The sequence below is a fragment of the Tachysurus fulvidraco genome, chromosome 19 (assembly GCF_022655615.1).
Source record: "Tachysurus fulvidraco isolate hzauxx_2018 chromosome 19, HZAU_PFXX_2.0, whole genome shotgun sequence".
Classification (NCBI taxonomy): Eukaryota; Metazoa; Chordata; class Actinopteri; order Siluriformes; family Bagridae; genus Tachysurus; species Tachysurus fulvidraco.
This window is the reverse complement of record NC_062536.1, coordinates 5,962,630-5,984,920: the sequence shown is the minus strand read 5'-3', so window position 1 is coordinate 5,984,920 and position 22,291 is coordinate 5,962,630. Positions and strand designations below refer to the sequence as shown.

At 42.2% G+C, this 22,291-nt stretch overlaps 1 protein-coding gene across 4 annotated transcripts in view; it reads left to right on the top strand.

Annotated features, from left to right (window-relative positions):
- The first annotated feature begins 232 nt into the window (after nt 1–232).
- ptpro (protein tyrosine phosphatase receptor type O) overlaps nt 233–22,291 on the top strand; it is a 61,060-nt gene continuing 39,001 nt past the window's right edge. For all 4 annotated transcript variants that reach the window (XM_027153906.2, XM_027153903.2, XM_027153902.2 and 1 more), the window contains exon 1: nt 233–616. In XM_027153906.2, the coding sequence (XP_027009707.2) occupies nt 548–616 (69 nt within the window). In that variant the 5' untranslated portion in view covers nt 233–547. The remainder of the gene's footprint in view (nt 617–22,291) is intronic.

Here is a 22,291-nt window from a genome sequence, read left to right as displayed (position 1 = left end):
TACTAATGAGATACTTAATAGTGTTAATAAGTATATAGTGTTCATGAAATAAATGTATAGTGTTTAAGAGATAAGTATATAGTGTTAATGAGATAAATATACAGTGTTCATGAGATAAATATGAAGTGTTAATGAGATGCACAGCCTCCTGTCCCACACTGTCCAATCGGAGCTGCTTGTCGGGAGTGGGCGTGGTTTGTGTGGAGTCAGTAATGGGCGGGGCTTCTCAGGAGCGAGGGACGGATAAAGCGCTCGGTCTCATTCAGGCTCTCTGTGCCTGGGTTAGTGTGTTGTCTCGGAGCACAATGCTCAGTCTCCGCGTCTCAGCGACCTGCCACTGTCAGTAAACTACACCAAAGCCCTGATGCGGTTGTTCAGGTCAGCCATGTGTGGATTAGGCGCTCTGTGACAGTGCTGTGAGCGTTCAGAGCTGTTCTCCGTGTGCAGGAGTGTGTGGGGTCGCTGCGCGCCAGGCGCCCTGATGCTGCGGGGAGGGAGGAACAAATCGCCATTGTCCAACAAAACAGCTCGCTAGCTGCTAAAACACATGAGAAACATGACCTCGACGCTGCTTTACCGCCTCCTCATCCTCCTCGTCCTCTTCCTCAGCATCCAGGTAGGTGACCATCTTTATTTTGTGCTCAAGGTTTTTTTTTTCTCTACTCACACCCGAAGGAGGGGGGGAGGGGGAGATGAGGGGGGGTGAGATGGGGGGGTGAGGAGGGAGGGGGGGAGGGGGAGATGGGGGGTGAGGAGGGAGGGGGGGAGGGGGGCAAGGGGAGCCATATGCCCCTGTCTGTCTGTCTGTCTGTCTGTCTGTCTTTCTTACATTCAACAAACACTCTATTATTATTATTATTATTATTATTATTATTATTATTATTTTTATTATATTTTTCCTAATTATCTCCTTTTAAACACTTTCTTCGAGTCAAAATGTCCAGTATAAGGATTGCTGAGGATTTGCATATCCACATTGGGTCTGTATTCCTCCAGGCGAAATTGGGTCATCGGCTAGTCGAAGCCTATGTGTCGTGATGGCTGTGTATGTTCCTGCCACTGCAACACACAGCACAGGGCACAAGTATGTCTAACACAATCTCACAAGTCTGTTGGAAATATTACAGCCTATAGGCTTGGGATACTGCTTCTAATATACATGCTTATACATCATCATCATCATGTCTTGTTGACCATGTGGACTCACGTAAACAGCCCATTTTCCATGATGCATCACTGCACCTGGGATGTCTGGATAAGAGGAATGGATTATTAATATTTAGCGATTTTAAACATGGAGTTAAAACGCCATGGAGATTAATATGTGAATATTTAGAAATGGTCTCCCCATGTTCAGGGGTTTCCTTCAGGTCCAGGGATATATGTGGTAGACTGGTTGGCATCTCACAATGCTCTATAGTGTGTAAATATGTGTAGGTATGTGTGTGATTGGCCATATGATGCCCCCTGCCTCGTGCCCCCGACTCCGCTGGGAGAGACGCCAGGTTCTCTGAGACACTGTGGAAGATAGTTGCGACAGAAAATGGATGGAAAATCTATGTTTGATATTTCACAGACAAAATTGCATTATTTTGTCTGTGAAATAATGCACAAAGTTGCATTGGCACGAATCAGGATAAAGATTAAGCGCCTTAATCAATGACAATGGCAAGAAAAAACTCCCTGAGACATCATGAGGAAGAAACCGTGCCATGAAACGTTCTTCTTAATACATTTCTGTTGAACGTTGTTGTGTTCTCGTGATACAATGCTGTGAAATCTTTGCACGGCAAGATTCAGAAATTTGTCCACGATCGCTAACACAACTATAAACGACTTCCGTTTCGTATTTTCCGTCCACATCCGATCGACGTCGTGATCGCGTACTCGTTCGTTCTTGTCTTGTGTTAGATGAATACATCATATTTTTTTTTTAAAAAAAAGCTAGGTATGACAGAGTAGTGTCTATAAGACGATTGACACGGACGAGGCTCATCCAAACACACCCAGCATCATGGACCGGAAGTCCGTTTCTAAACAGGTTTCCTCAGCCACTTAATACACGTGACCGTATATAAGACCATACTGTAATTTACAGTTTCACCGTGCGTTCGTGATGCTATGCATCTTCTCCAGGGTGTATTCCCTCCTCACACCTGACTGGCAAGAAGCAGGTCATATGAAAGCCTCAGATTACATCTCAGACATGCCTGGCGTAGCTCCAACCCTCAGTAAGTGCTTAAGCATGTCAGAAACGCGGCGCCATTCGATAACATGGCAAACGGATAAAAGCATGAAAGCCTGATTTGGGGATTTGAAGCTGTTGCCTCTCGTCGGTTCATCCCATAAATCCAAATGTAAACTCTTGTACTCGACTTTCTGTTCGTTTCTATGTAGTTACTGAATAATTAATAATAGAATTGTTTTTTTTTTCTCTGTTTTTTCTTTATTGATGTTACATTGAATAGTAAACATTCCCATAGAATAGTTTCCCCCTCTGGTGCTTTGCCCTAAGCCAGTAATATTGCTTCTACATAATCTTGTAAAGAGAAAACCAGAATTTATTTGACTTCTGTGACTTTGTTCCTGTTTCGTTCATTCATGCGTCGAACGTTTTTTTTCTTTCTTCTTTCTATCGATGTGTGTGAAAGCCACAGTTAAGGTGACATCATTTTTCAATGTCGCACCTGAGCCCGGTTACCATGGCGAAGGATTCCTGCCAATGAGTCAGGCATTAATAATCAAGCGGCCGCTCGAGCGCAAGAGGGTCTGATCTGGAGTTTATTGGTTTTTTTTTAATGCTATTGTTTGTTTAATCGGATCATTTATTGTATAAAGCATGTGATGTGTTTGTAGCAATAACTGTACATTCACTGTGATTGCTAGAACCTGAGAAGCCGACGGTGTAGGAAAGCGTATGACAGCGTGCTGTATGGGAATCTGACAGTGTTGGAGCTTATTGATGCACTTATCATATTAGCCTGCTTCCACATCAAACGCCGGAGCATCCTTTTGTGAGCCGGCCGGTGTACGAACCAGCGCTTTCGTTGTGGAATACTGAGATTCCCAGAAATAGGGAAGAATTTCCCAGTGTTTTTCCCAGATACGCCTACTTAGTGCTAATCAATGAGCCTGATGCGTTGGTACGTTGGTGTGTTTCCAGCTTATAATTTAAACAGTGATTATTTTGTTGTCTTATTCAGACCAACCCCAGGCTTTTTCAGGTCAATCCATCCATCCATCAATCAGTTATTTAATCTCAGAGACAGCTACAGTTAGAGCGCTGCTGTTAGAGGGCAGTCCTGTTAGCAGGGATTCTAATCAATGCTCCGGTATAACCAACAAATTGTGCTTTAACAATCAATTATGTCCCTGATTATATATCACGGATGTCAGCACCGGCTTTGATGTAGAGCCTCAGCGTCTTTTGATAAACCCCGGACGCTTCATTTGCACATTGGACAGCTGCGTTGTTTCAGTCGTCGGACGATCGATTCGCGTCGCACAAGAAAAGGAATTCGATCGGTCGCGGTCGAATCGCAGGGACGTTTAACCCAGACGTGCTCTGCAGTGTTAACACTTCATAATATTAGGGAGGAGTTTTTCTGTTCTCAACACACAGAACATAAAACTTATGTTAACCTTGTTAAGGTATGGGTGGGGTAGTTCAGAGATATGGATCTATTAGAAACCTAGGGTAAGTACGAGCAGGGTTTGATAGTAATGATCATCCCAATGCCCAGGGCAAATAGAACAGTACACTGGTGACACGCTGAGGGTGGGTGGGTGGTATCAAACTATTGACCTGGACATTGTAATTAACTCTTGTCCACTTCACGTTTGAACCTCTGGCAATGAAAAAAAAAGGTCCCAATCCAGTTGTGCATCCTAATAAAAAAGACAGGAATTGTGTGATTTGTCATCAGTCGCATACAGAGCAAGGCAGGAATAAGACGAGGCGAGGCGATGCGAGTCTAAAAACCGTGAATCCTTCTACTGGTTGATTTCCTTTCTTTTAGAGCTCATCAGCTCACGTGCCATGATTTATCTCTCTGAAGTCTGACGTTTGTGTGTGTGTGTGTGAGTGTGAGTGTGAGTGTGTGTGTGTGTGTGTGTGTGTGTGGCAGCGAATATAGCCATTAAAAGGCAGCCAGTGTATTGTTCCCGAAGCCTCCGTCAGCAAAGTGAAAGTACACTCAGATAGTGCCTTAAGTTTCCACAATAAATCACCGTAACTACAGACATCACAATACAGCTTGGATCTGACTTTTGTCCGAACGCATAAAACATGTCTGAGAGAAAAGAAATGAACTGTGAGTTTTTCAGGACAAGAAGTTTATTATTTAGTTTGTCTACAGCAGTGTAACTGCACAGTTACGACATCATCACGCTCGTCTGTAATTAGCCTCGGCTCTTTCATACCCCTCGGTGTATACTTTCGATACCTTATAGTGCTCGTTGTGCCGATCCTGTATTACTCCGTAGCTTCAACCCCTTATTGTTTTATAGTGTACGGTCTTTATTACCTCATAATACAAATCTTTCAAAACCTCACAGTGTCGCTTATTACCTCCGAATATAAGGTCCTTATTATCTCATAGTCGAACAGTTTAATTGCCCCATAATCTAATGTATTATTATCTCAGAGTCTAAATCCTTAATTGCCTCATGAGGTAAATTTTTTTTGTTATCTCATTGTGTTGTTTTTTTTTTAATAAGTTTTTTTTATGACCCTATAAGTCCTTTATTATAATGCACAGTGCAAATTGTTTGTAATTTAGTAATTTTCTTTATTATCTCATGGTGCACATTGTCTGTTACCCCATAGCGCGTCTCTCATGGTGCTACGGCACGTAGAGGAATTCCGTTTCTGTTATATCATGGCTAAAGGTGTGGTATGGTACGTGCAGCAGATTGAGTTAGAACACACTTTAGGTTTTAGTGTGTAGGTTCACAGCTGGATTCTCAGCTATTAGTTTCTAGTTCCTCTCTTTCTCGTGTTTCTTTTCGCCGTCGAAACCCTTTTTCTACTTTCAGCCGAAGAGAGGGGAAAAAAAAGAGGAAGCGGATTTTACCCGGCTTAAAACGTGACGCTGTTGGGACCACAGACTGCCTTGCTGATTAATTCTAGGGAGAGCAAAGCGGCAGGCCTGAACCCTTCGTGCTCTGCATGCGATATTACAGACGGCCGAGATCTCATTCGATCCCCTTTTCCAATCCATCTCATGGCCTCTCTGTAATAAGCTTATATAGTCAATGGGGGCTCCTATTTTAAGCTGGAACTGCATTTTTGTGCAGAAAATATTGTAGATTCTGATTGTGATTCTGATCTCTCCGCTTCCATGAGGCTACCATGAAGGCTTTAGTGGTTTCCTAGCAGTTTCCTAACATTAAGCTGTTTATAAATGATGGCATGTTATAGCCAGTGGTTTCAGTTGACATGTTTAAAGGTATCTGCTAATGTAAGCTCCAGCGTCACAAGTTCTCCCACAGGCTTCCTTACAAGTTCACCGGTTTCCTTACTCGGATCATTCGGATGTGGTCCGATAGCGGTTAGCCCCGGCTGTAAACGTGTGTGTGTGTGTGTCAGAGCAAAGTATGGACAGGTGTCTCATTCTATCCAGGGTGTATGTATTCCCATCATGAGCACAGTGGTAGACTCTCGGGATTAGTCCTCAGCTTCAGCACCAACCTGAGCATCATAAAGTGCTTTACTGAAGAAGAATGAATGTTTTCACACTGCCTTTGCAACAACCAGAGAAAATGGAGTAAACTTCGAATGTTGGGGGCCTCATCGTGGCTCCATGGCCGTTTCATCTAGAGCACAGTATGCCCATTGAGTCTGGCTGGGGACATTTTGCCCTCTGTGGCATGATGAGAGCTGGCAAACGAGGCCTGCATTCACGCACAGAGGCCCCAAAGAGAAGCAGTGCGAGCCTGGCAGCGAGCTGCTCTCTTTTGTGTCTGTACGCCTCATTGGTCTCTGCTGGTGGTGCAGCAAATGAGGGTCGTTAAACTGGCAACCAAGGAACTCCTAGACAGATGTCTGGGATGCGCAGACATCTGGTGTAGCAACTTCACAATAATCTTTCACTTTTTTAATGCCATCTGAAATGCATCTGGAGTGAACGCTGAATGAACTTCTGATGTAGAGACAATTCAGGTCATGAGGTTTCATAAGTTATAGCTCAAGTAAAGAAAGCTCAAGTAAAAAAGGTTCTAGTAAAGAAAGCTCAAGTAAAGAAGGTTCTAGTAAAGAAAGCTCAAGTAAAGAAAGCTCAAGTAAAGAAAGTTCTAGTAAAGAAAGCTCAAGTAAAGAAGGTTCTAGTAAAGAAAGCTCAAGTAAAGAAGGTTCTAGTAAAGAAAGCTCAAGTAAAGAAAGCTCAAGTAAAGAAAGTTCTAGTAAAGAAAGCTCAAGTAAAGAAAGTTCAAGTAAAGAAAGCTCAAGTAAATAAAGCTCAAGTAAAGAAAGCTCAAGTAAAGAAAGCTCAAGTAAAGAAAGCTCACGTAAAGAAAGCTCTAGTAAAGAAAGCTCAAGTAAAGAAAGCTCAAGTAAAGAAAGCTCAAGTAAAGAAAGCTCAAGTAAAGAAAGCTCAAGTAAAGAAAGTTCTAGTAAAGAAAGCTCAAGTAAAGAAAGTTCTAGTAAAGAAAGCTCAAGTAAAGAAAGCTCAAGTAAAGAAAGCTCAAGTAAAGAAGGTTCTAGTAAAGAAAGCTCAAGTAAAGAAGGTTCTAGTAAAGAAAGTTCTATTAAAGAAAGCCCATGTAAAGAAAGCTCACGTAAAGAAAGCTCAAGTAAAGAAAGCTCAAGTAAAGAAAGCTCTAGTAAAGAAAGCTCAAGTAAAGAAAGTTCTAGTAAAGAAAGCTCAAGTAAAGAAAGCTCTAGTAAAGAAAGCTCAAGTAAAGAAGGTTCTAGTAAAGAAAGCTCAAGTAAAGAAGGTTCTAGTAAAGAAAGTTCTAGTAAAGAAGGTTCTAGTCACACATTTTTCCGGACACTCGGGGGAGCCTGGTTTAAAAGCGCGACAAAAGGCAGACAGCACTGACAATGCTGAGTCAGGACAATCACTCTGTCCTTAGACAGGCGACGGATTTGATTGGAAACCCCTGCTGTCAGGCAGAGGAGGAAGAACTACTGCAATTTACTGGTGAGCTCCTCCTGATTGAGGAGCGATGAGTCTGCAAAGAAGAGCTATTGTAGATCCCTTCTATTCATTTAGGCAGTGGGTGGTGTGCTACTTCCAGTGAGGGAAGACCCTTTGTTTTTCCTTCCTGGGTGTGTGTGTGTGTGTGTGTGTGTGTGTGTGTGTGTGTGTGTGTGTGTGTGTGCACACTCACATTCCTCCGTGTTTGCTTTTAATTAAATGCCGGAGCAGCCCGGGGCCCGGCGCTGACCACCACCTCCTCCCGTCTCACAAATAAAACATCACACATGGACGCCTTCAGGCAGGATTTCACTTCTCTGTTTTATTTACAGCGATGTTTAATATCGGAAATAAAAAAGCATCCGATCAGCAGTGTGTGTAAAATAGATTTTTGTTCTGTATGCAGTGCATCATTTTCATTTCTGTATTTTTCCAACTTTTGTTAGATCTGTATAGTCCATATAATCTGTGACAAATTTTATCCGAATACCTCTCGTAGGTATTGTTCACTGTCTGCTGATTGAAGTAAAGAGAGAAAAAAAGATGATTTATAAAAGGTGTGTGTGTGTGTGTGTGTGTGTGTGTGTGTGTGTGTGTGTGTGTGTGTGTGTGTGTGTGTGTGTGTGTTTATAAAGTTTTATGAGAGACAAAGTTTGGGTCTTATTTATAGACCTCTTATAGACTTTATTTTATTATTTGTAACCTTTGAGTAAATGTAACACACCAGTGATAAACCCACATGCGTACAGATGGAGAAACTTTACTGAGTAAAAATGGTCCCTCATTAATGTCACAGTGTAAAATGTTTAGTGTGTAAATTCTTCACCCTGAGGATTGTTTCTGTTTTTGCCGGTTGTGTTCAGTCCGTTAACCGAGGAAGAAAGAATACGTTAAATTTTGCATAAGAATGTTGGCAGCTGTTTGAGATTCTCTCTCTCTCTCTCTCTCTCTCTCTCTCTCTCTATCTCTCACGCTCTCTCTCTTTGTCCCCCCCCCCCTCTCCCCCCCTCTCTATCTCTCTGTCTCTCTCCCCCCTCTCTCTGTCTCTGTTTCTCTCTCTCTCTTCTTCTCTCTCTCTCTCTCTCTCTCTCTCACCCTCTTTGTCTCTCTCTCTCTCTCTCTCTTTCTCACTCTCTCTCTCCTCTCTTTCACTCTCTCTCGTCTTTCACACTCTTTTTCTCGCTCTCTTTTACTGTCTCTCAGTCTCTCTCTCTCTCTCTCTCTCTCTCTCTCTCTCTCTCTCTTGTCTATCTCTCACTCTCTCTCTCCTTCTCTCTGTCTCTCTCTCTCTGTCTCTCTCTCGCTCTCCTCTACTTCTCTCCTCTGTCTCTCTACTCCTCTCTCCCGGTTCTCTCCCTTCTCTTCCTCTGAATACTCTCTCTTACTCTCTCACTCATTCTCTCTCTCTCTCTCTCTCTCTCTCTCTGTCTCTCGCTCTCTCTGTCTCTCTCTGTGTCTCTCTCTCTCTCTCCCCCTCTCTGTGCCTCTCTCTCTCACTCTCTTTTTTTCTCTCTCTTTCTCACTCTCTCTCTTACTCTCTCTGTCTCTCTCTCCCTCTCTCTCCCTCTCCCTCTCTCTGGTGTGTGTGTATGTGTGTGTAGACATTACTGCTTTAGTGCTTGAATTGTATTGGTTTGCGACTGACAGTTTAAACAATGTTCCTTTCACATCCATTCTCTGAATGCTGGTGGATTTATGAATAAGTCTTTTACGTATTCAGTGGCCACTCAGTAAAAAGCTAGCACTACTATTATTCACTCAATAGTACAAACTGGGTGTGAGAGTGTGAGAATACAAATAAAAGTAATATTGTAAAAATAAAATCACTAAAGAATGGGTTGAGGTGGTTCTAAACCCCGCTTTACACCTCGAAGATCAACCAACATCGGGTCAACAACTGACAAAGGCCAAAAAGGTGAACGATAACAATACCTGCTCGAGTACTGAACAGCAGACCTAAACTTTTTACCTCACCGATGTGACTAGATTAGACAAGCCGTTATTTAAAGCGTTATGCAAATCAGGGTTGTTGTTGGTGCAAAGGTGCAAATTAGGGTAAGAAGTTTGGAGCAGGGTTTAGAATGTACAGTGTGAGACATCAGATTATTAAGAGCCAGGATTCGTTGTTAACCCTGTGTAAAGTATGAGCAGTGTGAAACCTCAAACAACAAGAAACCCAGGATTGTGTTTATCCAGTTTACTGTAAGGAACTCGTGTGAAAAGCTCTGAAGACTCTTCATGATCTCTCCCCTTTTTAAGTTCCTGCACACGTGTACAACCCAGCGACACTTAAGGCCACGTTCACACCACAAGTCTTAATGCTCAATTCGGATATTTTGCTCAGATCTGATTTTTTTTTGTTTGGCTGTTCACATTACCTTAATGTGGCCTATATCAGATACCAGTGTGAACCGTTTGCTGTTTCGAACTGACCCGCATGCGCAAAACGAACTATAACAATGACGTCACACGTAGCACGCCGTTGCACTAAAAAGTTTACGGAGGAAGTATCGTATCAAACATATCATGTAATGCTATAATGTGATGTATTCAATGCAAACATTATCAGCTGGTTCACTTAACCACTTTATATAACACTCTTAACACACACACGTTACCAGTCACGTTTGTGTCATGTTTTCGCCGGCGCAAAAAAAAATGTGACGAATGTCGATGTAGATTGATGTAAAAGTCGCATCAAATCCGCCTTTGGTGTTCACAATGCGGCCACATTGGAAAAAATCAGATTTGGGTCTGATTCAGGACCACATATGGAACTGGCCCAGATCTGATTTGAAAAAAAAAATCAGATCCGGGCCAGATTTGAGTGTTCACACTACTCCTGAAGAAGTCTGACCTGGTCACTTGACCCAGAAAAAATCAGATCTGGGCCACTTTTACCTGCAGTGTGAACCTAAGGATACGTAGCTCTTTCTTTTGATATCTTCCTTTCAATGTCTTTCCCACACACACACACACACACATCGCTCGCTTCTCCAGGGCCTTCTCCGATATAAGCGACGCGGGTATAAAAACAGACCCAAATGCAGGAAGGCTAAATAAAACAGATTTATTAAACAAAACAAATGTAACTGGAGCCAAGACAAGACACAAGACGACAACAAAAGACAGTCCGGGCTGGATCCTGACAGTCCGATGCTTTTTACAGACCTGACAGACATTAGCATTAATGCTGGAAGAAGGCTAGACTAACGGAAGTATCACCCACTGGTGCTAATGTCTGTGCTTCATCTGAATTTCAGAGAAGATGCAGAACCGCTAGTTAGGATAGGGTATCGGCGTGGATAAATCAGTTGCCGTGGCGACCGGGCCATACAGGTTTCCACTTCAGTCCATCACGGATTTGATTTTTTTTTCTTCATAGTAATCCTTATTAGCCTGACAGGGAAACAGTCTCAAGAAGAACGGATTCCCTACAGGAGATCAGATCTGAATCAAACACCTGTGTCAAAAACCCTGAGCAAGGAAGGGTGGAAATGTCACATCAGATTTTCCACCACCTCCGGTAAAAACACAGAGCAGGTTATTTAGACAAGCCAGAAGAGAACGTGTCAGCAAGGAACACAAAGCAAACTCCTTTAATTAAGAAGGGCATTGTCAGGATGTCTGCTGGGTGCACTCCCTGTGACCGACGCGGTGGCGTCTTGTTTAGCCAGAGACACGACGCCAGTCTGAACTGCGACATGGAAGAATTCTGGCTAATGAGCCAGAAAATGGACCGCAGGTACAACATGGTATCTAGGAGATATTTATCATTAAATTTGGAGATCATCCAGAACGGTGTGTTTTCTGTGGGTTGTACAGGTCGGGATCTCTGGTGTTCAGACACTTCACCTGCATTAGTAATTCATTGTAGGCTGATACTCAAGGTCACATCTTTTTCTGATCAGAACCTTTCTCCCAGACCATCGCAGACCATTTATACTATTCCTAGCATCCTGTATGCTCTGCTTTACTGAAATACAAAGGATTCCGTTCCTGGTGAACCAAGCTGGGAGTAAAAATAGCGCAGACCACCAGATTGTTCAAACTACGGCGTCCCAGAATCAACCTGATTAATGTTTCTGGCTCGAGCTGTTTTTCTCTTCTTGGCATGGAGATCTTCACTAGTAGACTGGTGTCGAGTCTGCCAAGGGTTTTGACTCGCTTCAGTAGTTCCTGGTGGAGTAAAGAAGAAACATCACTGTTTTATCACACATCAAGGTGGAAGCCAGGAGGAATCCTAAACGTCTTCATATTCACTTTGGGGAAAAGTGTAGTACACACTATCTAGTGCCCTAGAACTACTTTTGAGAATTTCTGCTACTTTTTCTCTCTCTCATACACACACACTTAGCCAGGATCTACAGGACCTACAAATAATGTCATGGTTAAAAATGTGGGCATTTTTAACCATGACATGGTGGTTAGCATGTTCGCCTCACACCTCCAGGGCTGGGGGTTCGATTCCCACCTCTGCCTTTTGTGTGTGTGGAGTTTGCATGTTCTCCCCGTGCCTCAGGGGTTTCCTCCGGGTACTCCGGTTTCCTCCCCCGGTCCAAAGACATGCATGGTAGGTTGATTGGCATCTCTGGAAAATTGTGTGAGTGAATAAGAGTGTGTGTGTGCCCTGCGATGGGTTGGCACTCCGTCCAGGGTGTATCCTGCCTTGATGCCTGAGATCGGTTAAGCGGTAGAAAATGAATGAATGAATGAATGAATGAATGAATGTTTATTTCCTTTGTGTGTATTTGGGAGTTTTGTGTGAAATTATGTCAAATTTGCTTTTTCCTCTGTTTTTTGTTGTTGCGTTGTTTTAATACATACAAAGGAAATAAAAATGCATATATAGCAAAACGTGTGTAATTGCAATACTGTTCTGTGAGAAATACTCCGTTTTCTGGAAAATGCTCAGGGGTGCCAACACTTTTGCCCATGACTGTAGAGAGAGGTGGATTGATGTTGAAAAAGAAAGAGCTGACTGTTCCATACACAAAGATGTTTGTTGTGTCTGACGCTTTCTCTTCCTAAGCAGCCGTGAGATTTCTCCGAAATATCATCATTGCACACTCAGCCGTTTCTTTCGCTCGTCTCCGGTGTCATTCTCACTTCTGCTTTACCGAGCAGAAATCGGCGGTCAGCGTCCCTCTGCGCTTTGTGTCATAAAAAGGAAACACAGACGATTAGGTCCGAGACACAGACGTCTCGGCAGAGACACAGTCAGCGTGTGAGTCAGTGTTCAGTACTGAGCGGCGAAGTCGGTAAATTCTGCCTTCGGCGCTTTGGTTTTCCTAATCACAGACCAGAGTCAGACATAAGAATGGGTCCAAGGCCTCCACGCTCTCATGAATATTCAGTACTGTGTGTGCTTTGGTTCAGTGGTGTGTTAGAATGTCAGTGTGTTTCAATCAAGAACGAAGAAACGAGCAGTGCTTTTAATGAAAATGTCAAGTGTGTGATTGTTTAGACCTGTTCTATTAACTGGTAGAATAAATGACATTATATTTCTGAGGTTTATCTCTCTCTTTCTCTCTCTCTCTCTGTCTCTCTCTCTGTCTGTTTCTCTCTCTCTGTCTCTCTCTCTGTCTTTCTTTCTCTCTCTCTGTCTCTCTCTCTCTGTCTGTTTCTCTCTCTGTCTCTTTTGGTCTCTCTCTCTCTGTCTCTCTCTCTGTCTGTGTCTCTCTCTCTCTCTGCCTCTCTTTGTCTCTCTCTCTCTCTCTCTCTCTCTCTCTCTCTCTCTCTCTCTCTCTCTCTCTCTGTCCCTCTCTGTCTGTCTGTCTCTCTGTCTTTGTCTCTCTCTCTGTCTCTCTGTCTGTCTGTCTCTCTCTCTCTGTCTCTCTTTTGCTCTCTCTGTCTCAGTGTCTCTGTCTCTCTCTGTCTCTCTGTCTCTCTCTGCCTCTCTGTCTCTCTCTCTGTCTCAGTCTCTCTGTCTCTCTCTGTCTCTCTGTCTGTTTCTCTCTCTCTGTCTCTCTCTCTGTCTCTCTTTGTTTCTTTCTCTCTGTCTCTGTCTCTGTCTGTCTCTCTGTCTCTCTTTGTCTCTCTCTCTCTGTCTCTCTCGGTCTCTCTCTCTGTCTGTCTGTCTGTCTCTCTCTCTGTCTCTTTTTCCCTCTCTGTCTCTCTCTCTGTCTGTCTGTCTCTCTCTCTCTCTCTGTCTTTGTCTCTCTCTCTCTCTCTCTCTCTCTCTCTCTCTCTCTCTCTCTCTCTCTCTCGCCCCCCCCCCCGAAAAAGTCGTGATGTAGCAGTGAAGACACATCTGTAATGACTTTCTATGAGCTCTGTACTCATGTTCACACACGTGACAGTAAGAGAGATTTGTCCGAATGCGCTGTGACGACGTCACACGACGTCTCAAAACCAAATCTTTGGTAAATCTGCGCTAATTTTCAAACATTCCGACGGTTATCGCAGTTTTTTACTTCATTTTGCATTCATTTTTGTGGTTGTAAAATCACATTAAGGGAATGATTTAGCTTACGTGAACAAAAGACAGGCAGAGGATGACTGGAAATCATGACAGAAAGCTTTAAACTAACCTCGTGTTTCAAATTCAAGACCGCTAACATTATCATAAACACACTTTAAGCTACGTGTTAAGTGTCAGCCTTCTGGGGGTTATACAGTTAAAACCGTTGAGTTTTCCATCTGAGATGCAGACCATGACGACGGTCACGACGACAGAGGAAGCTTGTCACTTTGCATAAAATCCTTAAACATTTCCAGGCGGATTGATGTGGAATTTATAAATGCACATAAGAGATTCGGCAAGTGCTTCTTACGTACGCGTCACGTACTGAGCAACAGGATCTGTGTGTGGAAACAAAACGACTTTAATTATCTTCATGGCAGAAAAATTCAAAACGGAAGACAAAGGCAGGGTCGGTATAAACAGGCCCGGTTTTCAATAATCACAATAAACAGTGCGTGAAAACAAACCGATCCAAAGGGGCAAGGCAACAATACACATAAGTGTAGTTAATAGTGTATCGCAGTGAACTCGGCCGAGGGCTCCCCCTGGCAGTAAGGAGGAGGGATAGCAGGTGTCGTAACACTACGCTTGCTTTATGTCAGGTCATATTAGAGCACTCTTCTGTGGATTGTGTGTTTTCTATCTATCTATCTATCTATCTATCTATCTATCTATCTATCTATCTATCTATCTATCTATCTATCTATCTATCTATCTATCTATCTAATAAATAAATAAATGAATAAATACAGGAAATAACGTTTAGATCAGAACCAGAGGGGGGAAGTCAGTAGAGTAATATCAATTGCTCCAAAGAGTTTAGTTTTATATTACATTCTAAAAACATGAATAAATTATTCCGCATGAATAATTAATTTTCAGCCATACTGTTTGTACATGCGTAGGTGGGCTTTTTTTCCCCCCAGCCCCTCACATGTGCGTCTTTTACAGCAGTAATAACACACGTACGTATTCTGTGATGACAGCCGTCCACCCCCACTGTGGATCAGGTTCACGTTTGTAAATAAACACTAATGCTCTAGCAGCTCAATACACTCATTTATTCACTCACTGGCGATTACATAAAGCACACCACATTTAGTATTCAGGAAGCACTGACTGTTTTTGTCACAATGTTCGCTGCAGGTTATTTTCCATAAAGTGGTCAAGAGACTGCAACTTTACTGGAAAGAAGACACGAGAAGACATCAGTATTACAGCGTGTCCCTGGTGTCTGCTCAAGGAAAATGCTTCTTCTTCTTTTTTTTTTTTTAAATCCAACCTCTGTCTTGAATTCAGAGTTCAAAATACACCAACAATGATTCTTAACTTTCACTTACTCTAGAGCTTTAACAGAACATCCGGATATAAAAAGGCAGGGCGCGGTCGGTCACATGACCACACCGTTTCCTGGGTGGGAATCATCCACACTTGTGAAGTCTAGATTTCAGCAACTGACACATGGATAGTTATAACCTTTAAAACAAGGTCTTCAGTAGCTTTCAAAAGACACCAGACACGAAGTGGAAGCCGGGCATTTTAGCTGACTTTGGAGCTCTTTTTTCTGACTCTTCAAGTTTCGGACGATTCATTTTTTAAACCTGTATTAAGATAAACAGATTAAAAAAAGCAGCTTCTTTCCAATATTTCCAATATTTAAAAAAAGTCGTACTTTTACTTTGTTCACGTCATTTCAAATTATTCCGAGCCTCAAACCGTGAGCACAGTATTGAGACCTACATATCACCGGTCAAAAGAGATGAACACAAAATGTTCTAGAATTAACACAGGAACATCAGGGTGAGGATCGTATACAGAGCCAAAGGGGCTTTTTACACCTGGTCACTTCCTGTGTTTTCTGTGAACAGATAGCTATCCGATGGTAAAAAGATCAGGTCTAAATGCCCTCCGAAACGTTTTTGAGGCGGATATAAATCCGATCGCTCAAACCCCTTCAGGAGGTGGTCTGGGACGCATTTCAGATGAAACTGGACAGGTGTAAATGAATGTGGTTGTTCAAGCCACATACGTCAGCGCTATATATACTCCTCCCAGACGGAAGTACGTCACTCGCAGGTGACTCACGAGTCAGAAACAAACAGTAAATGCTGTTTTTCGTAGCATAACCGTCGTAACAAGTTTTTTGTCTTCTTTTTGATGGCGTCCTGAAAAGCGCATACACCAAAGCGTGTTCCATTTTAATTACCCCGGAAATGAGGTCAAATATATTTGCATTTTGGGCGGGAGTAGAAAGATCGGATCGATATCCAATTCGCCGAGACGCATTGATGTTGCCTAATGTAAATGGAACAGTTTTAACAAATCAGATAGCTATGGGATCAGAGACAACACATGACGTGAACAGGTGTAAAAAGGCCCAAAGAGACTAAACAGCGATACGTTCACACAGTACAGGTGGACACGATCAATCAGGTAACACACCAAAGCATATAACGAACCCAGGACAAAACAGTGTGAAAGCAGGGGAAGCTAGAAAAAGGACAGCATAGTGACAGAGGGAATTTGTGACTGAACAGTGTCACATGGTCAGGGATTACTTCTAACGACTTAATGTTACAGGTTAAAAGCAAAAAAACTAGAAATGTTCTGATTGATAAATAGACCAGAGCATGCTGCTTCTTAGGTCTGGACTATCTTTCATTACTGATCCAGCCTCGTTTGCTTCGTCTGACTCGAGCACTGTTTCGGGAACCAGCCATATGGGCTGACTTCTGAAATCCATCATCCTGAGAGCTGCCTGATAACCCGGTGTTCTCACAGCAACATCGTCATCAATCATGCTCCGCTTTATCCAGAGAACCAAAATGACTAGCACCTCCTTTATATATCTCTTACTTTTCAGACTTAATTGGACGAGGATCCGAGGTCTCTTAATATCTCTTCATATCCTGAATTACAGCTACAGAATAAATGTGTTTGTAGTGTAACTGATACAGCAGGATGGAACGTTGATGATCTTCTCACATTGTTCTTCAAACCTGCCACATCATCAGCATGCCTTTTCTGGTAATGTCAAAGCTGTGCATGAAACCTACGTACTCTCACTGGATAAGGATGACTAACACTGCGTCATCTCTCTACTAGTGCTGTTCTCTCTGTCTAATGCAGATTCATTCAGAAAATCATCACATACTGTAGGCAAGATCTTTCTCCTGTTTCTGCATCCTGGAGCTGAAGTTTTAAACTCCCCCCAACAGTGATCAGTGACAGGGTGGCCCGATCTTACTCCTCTTGTAGCACATCTCTACACGTTTGACTTTTATTAAAGAAATACACTGCACATCATTTACAGGTCAAATGAATATCACAAAAAAAGGTTCTTCCATATGACTGTAAAATGACTGAAATGACTGAAATGACTTTACCTTTAACTGTAACCCTGGCAGCAGAGACAGATAAAAAAAATCTGTAAACACATAAATAACCCGCTACAGCAAAGTACTGCATCCACAATTACATTTTTACATTTAAAATTCTTGCATTAATGTTAAATAAACATTTAAGACTCCTCCCATTAACGTTAAATAAACGTTTAAGACTCCTCCCATTACGTTAAATAAACGTTTAAGACTCCTCTCATTAATGTTAAATAAACGTTTAAGGCTCCTCCTATTAACATTAAATAAACGTTTAAAACTCCTCTCATTAACGTTAAATAAACGTTTAAGTCTCCTCTCATTAACGTTAAATAAACGGTTAAGACTCCTCCCATTAATGTTAAGTAAATGTTTAAGACTCCTCCCATTAATGTTAAATAAACGTTTAAGACTCCTCTCATTAACATTAAATAAACGTTTAAAACTCCACCTATTATTGTTAATTAACTATTTTCTAACTCTTTGCCACATCAGCTATTATATGTTTAACTTTGTTGAAAATGTTCTGTAATCTGGTCTTAGATTACATGCAGCATCCACTTACAAGTCCCCGTGTATGAGCGGTTACTATAGAAACAATAACATATTCAAACAAGCGCATTAATACTAAGCGGTCGTTCGCGTTACAGCTGGAGCTGTTACTTCCTGAGCCGTGCTGATAGAAAAAAACTAATGCGCACCTTTTGACCAATCAGATTCCAGCATTCAGCCACAATGTGTGTCTTGATAGTATTAATCAGCATCTTCTGACCAATCAGAACTGATTATTTAATACCACCAGGGTATAAGAGAATATACTGTTTAGTTCATTTGTACTTGATGATTCTATTCATCATTCTGAGAATTTCACAGAATTTCTCTATGTTTGAAAAAGATCCTTTACAAAAGAAACACATCTGAATGTCTGTGGTTTAAACCCATCATCAACACTAAACTGGTTCCAGTGACTGTATTTTTTCACCGTGCCATATTTTCTCACCCGGAGAGGGGACACAGTGTCCTTTTAAACAGCCCTCACACACAGACGCCGCTCTGTGACACAGTTTTTGCACCTCATGCCAGGTGCTGTGAGCTGGAAACAACCCCACTGTTTGACTTAATGAAAGAGCAGCTTATCTCTCTTAGCTTCGGGCATAACAGGCTGTCCCAGGCTGTGCAGAGGAAAAATAACCCTGGCCCATTCCTGCAGCATTGTCTGAGCCTGACTAAGGACGTGAGACTCGAGAAAATCAGGAACGGCCATCAGCCGTGTGCTCTCGCGGACGAGTGCTGGACGCCGGGTGTGAAGAGTTCGGGCTTTAAGAAGGTCAGGTTTAGTGAGAGAAGAGGTGGGCGGGTTCGAGGGAGACGTGACCAGCCTACACAGACGTGGTATTTTAGTGGAGGGCTAACTGAAAGGGCAGGAGAATGACCTTTTCTTTTCAGGATGCAGAGGATTTCAAAAAGCAACAAGCCTAGATACTTCCTCTGAGCTGGAAGCTGAAAGCAAGAACACTTTTTAAACTTTCACTCGAATACTGTGTATGAGGAAATTCACACATTTACCATCTAACTACTATCTGCTACTACGCTGCTTGAACAAGACTGAAATGTAATCAGATGACTTCTGTACAAAGATGGTTTTATATTAGTTTTGGCCTCAACAATCACAAAACCCTCCTAAAGGGACTGTTCAGTACAGGCAATTGTCTATTCTCATTATTCTCATTATCACAAGAGTCTCTTGGCATGTGATAATACAGTACAAGTCTTTTACCACTTTCTCTCAGAAAGTATTTATTTAAACAGTGACACACACAGCAGTGAACACACACTTGGACCCGTATTCTAGAGTATTTTCACAAATCTAAACAAAAAAAGACTTTACACTTTAAACAAAGTATTGTGTATACAATATACACGCACTAAATTGTTATATCGACCGCTAAATAACAGTGATATTGTTCACAAACCTAAGTTTAACTTACGATAGATGCTCTCTCCACAAAGGCAGAGGCGAGACTGGGAAGGTCCTTCCCCTCGCGTCACGTGGGTCGAGGTTGATCGAGGGGATTTGGTCGTTCAGCGGGCGCAAATTTCGGTCGAAAAACTGTTCGCTAAGCGAAATGGTCGAGGTCCGAGCCGGTCGATTGTGAATGTCACGGAGTTTTTGTAGTACAGTGTTTTGTACCGTGAAAGGTTTAGCTCCGTTTCACAACGTTCAACACCTAGAACCCGAGGCAGAGGTAACGGCAGAGGCTAATGTCAGACATGCGCACTGAACACTCTCTCCGCCACATATTGACAAGACACGCCCCTTTCTGCTCATTGGCTACACGTTTGTTTTGTTAGTCGGCCTGACTGAGTTTTCTGAAGCATTTTACAAACATTGTGCACCAAACCTTTAACAGTCCACTAACTCAGTAAATGTGTTTATTCTCTATTTCTCCTGTCCTCATTTCCTGTCCCTGCTTCACTGTGTCACTTCCTCACAGAGACGAGCTGAGACAGTATTTACGTTGAGTTTGGATGATGTGTAGCAGCTTACAGCAGAGTCCAGAAAGGGAGTGCCACCACTCTATCTCCTCCACCACTCTATCTTCTCCACCTCTCCATCTTCTCCACCTCTCTATCTTCTCCATCTCTCCAACTTCACAGCTATCCATCTTGTCTATCTCTCCATCTTTAACTGTCTCTTTAGCCTTTCTATCTCCACACCTCTTCCTCTTCCCCATCTTTCTATCCTCTGTATCTATACACCTCTCCATCTCTCTATCTTCTCTATCTCTACACCTCTTCCTCTTCTCCATCTTTCTATCCTCGGTATCTATACACCTCTCCATCAACCTATCTTCTTCCTCTTCTCCATCTCTCTATCTTCTCTATCTCTACACCTCTTCCTCTTCCTCAGGTCGATCAGATGAAATGGACATAATGCAGGCTGCTTGTAAACGTTTAATAGAGATTTTTCGTTGGAGTCTGTAGTGAGACAGGATTTAATGGACAGGGGTCCTGGGTTCATTTCCTGTTTTACACCTGCCTCTCTATGATTATATTTCCATCCAGATCAGCCATGTCTGTGTTTTTCTCTGTCCTCTTCTTTCTTCTACTTTTATTCAGCGTCACCTGAGCATTGTCCAGACCCTCCAGCAGTTTTTATTCAGCAGAGCTTGCAGTTTTTCAAAATGACCACAGATTTCAACAAGAGCCTCAGATTAGAGTCACTGCTTCTCTGATGGGCTTCAGGTTTGCCTCCTTTTAATACATTTAGTTTTTCATTCAATCGTTCAGTCGAAACACGTCATGTCTTTGTTATCCTTACAGAATATCCACGTAGTAGACGTGCTGTTTGATATGCAGGCTGATTTTTTCAGTATTTTCAGTGTTTTGACTGTGAAAGCTGTGATACGGACAATCTTGCATCCAGCTTGTAGATGAACATCATGGAAGTATGTGACAGGCCATTTAAACTAGGGATGTACCGATCCAATATTTTGGGATCGGTACATTTTGAGTGGATCGGGTATCGGTGGTGCGTGACCGATCCAAATCCAGTACCCGTGGTCATGGGTATCGCACTTTTCAGAGCGCCGCCAGTCGAATCCATTCCGCTTGAGGACTGCCCTAATAAATTAAACTCCATTCCGCGTTTTACCCACAGCATTGACCACGTGCCTGCTTCCTGAAATCCATGGGCGTCGGAACCATTATATGTGTGTGGGACAGGACACGCCCACTTTTTATGTACCTCCGACGCCCATGTCCGTGGTGGTCGATTAATGTCAATTAACTAACTATTGCTTGAACCTATGAGAAAAATACACATATATATTAAATTACATTAATGTAAATAAATATAATACATTTTATAGGAAATATGTTGCACAACCGCCTGCGACAGACAGACAAGTTTAGCAGGCGTCCTTTCCTTTTACCTCAGCGTTAAACATGTCGCTCATTTGGGTGTGAGGTTTACTGTTTAATACGTTTTGCATTGTGTTTCAAGAGTTCTAATATAAGATTCACTTTAAAATATTGCCTTTACTTCAGAAAATAATTGAATTTAATAATTGCAGTATATATGGTTTAGATTGTTATACCATTAACTGTTAAAAGTTCTGTTTCCTACTGCATTAATACTTTTTTAAGGTTTCTTGTGTTTTCATTTTTCATACAGTAATAAGGGCATTTTTGTATTTTTTTGCCAGAAACAAATAAATCTTAATAACTAAGCGAGTTAGGGAGGCACGGTGGCTTAGTGGTTAGCACGTTTGCCTCACACCTCCAGGGTTGGGGGTTCGATTCCCGCCTCCACCTTGTGTGTGTGGAGTTTGCATGTTCTCCCCGTGCCTCGGGGGTTTCCTCCGGGTACTCCGGTTTCCTCCCCGGTCCAAAGACATGCATGGTAGGTTGATTGGCATCTCTGGGAAATTGTCCGTAGTGTGTGAGAGAATGAGAGTGTGTGTGTGTGTGTGCCCTGTGATGTGTTGGCACTCCATCGGGTGTATCCTGCCTTGATGCCCGATGACGCATGAGATAGGCACAGAAATGAATGAATGAACTAAACAAGTTGTTTAAATTCTTTAGTTTTAAAGGTAGAAAAGAACACAGGTATCGGATCGGTATCGGCCGATACTGGCAAACTCTGGTATCGGAATCGGATCGGAAGAGAAAAAGTGGTATCGGTACATCCCTAATTTAAAGGAGTTGCCACAAGAATTTTTTTTTTTACAAACCATATTACTAAAATTTATTTGAATTCAAGGTTTCAGTCTTTTTTTTCCACTTGATGTTATCAGAGTTCACATATTATTATAAAACTCCTATCAGGTCTTTTATGAGAAAAAAAATACACCTTTTTAAATGTTTACGTTCAACATCACGTCAAAAACACCTTTAGAAAAAAAAAGAGTGCTGAGTTGGTCACCATGGGAACCTTCTGCTTACAGCGGTCACCATGGGAACGTTCTGCCTAAACGGCTGATGTCGTTTAGGCCCATTTTCTCCTGCTGGAGTAGCTGCTTCAGTCTCAGTCGGCACTTGGATTTCCTGAATCATTGGATAATGTGTGGATAGTGTGTGTGTGTGTGTGTGTGTGTGTGTGTGTGTGTGTGTGTGTGTGTGTGTGTGTGTGTGTGTAAAAACTTTTTTACACTTTTTTTAAACGTTTTGCACCTGGACACTTTAAGGACAATCTTTAAAAACCATACACATTTATGCATGCATATGTATATTTATGCATATGTATATACATTATTTCTCTTTTATATTTTTCATATTTTTGTATAGTTTGTTATATAGTTAATAAT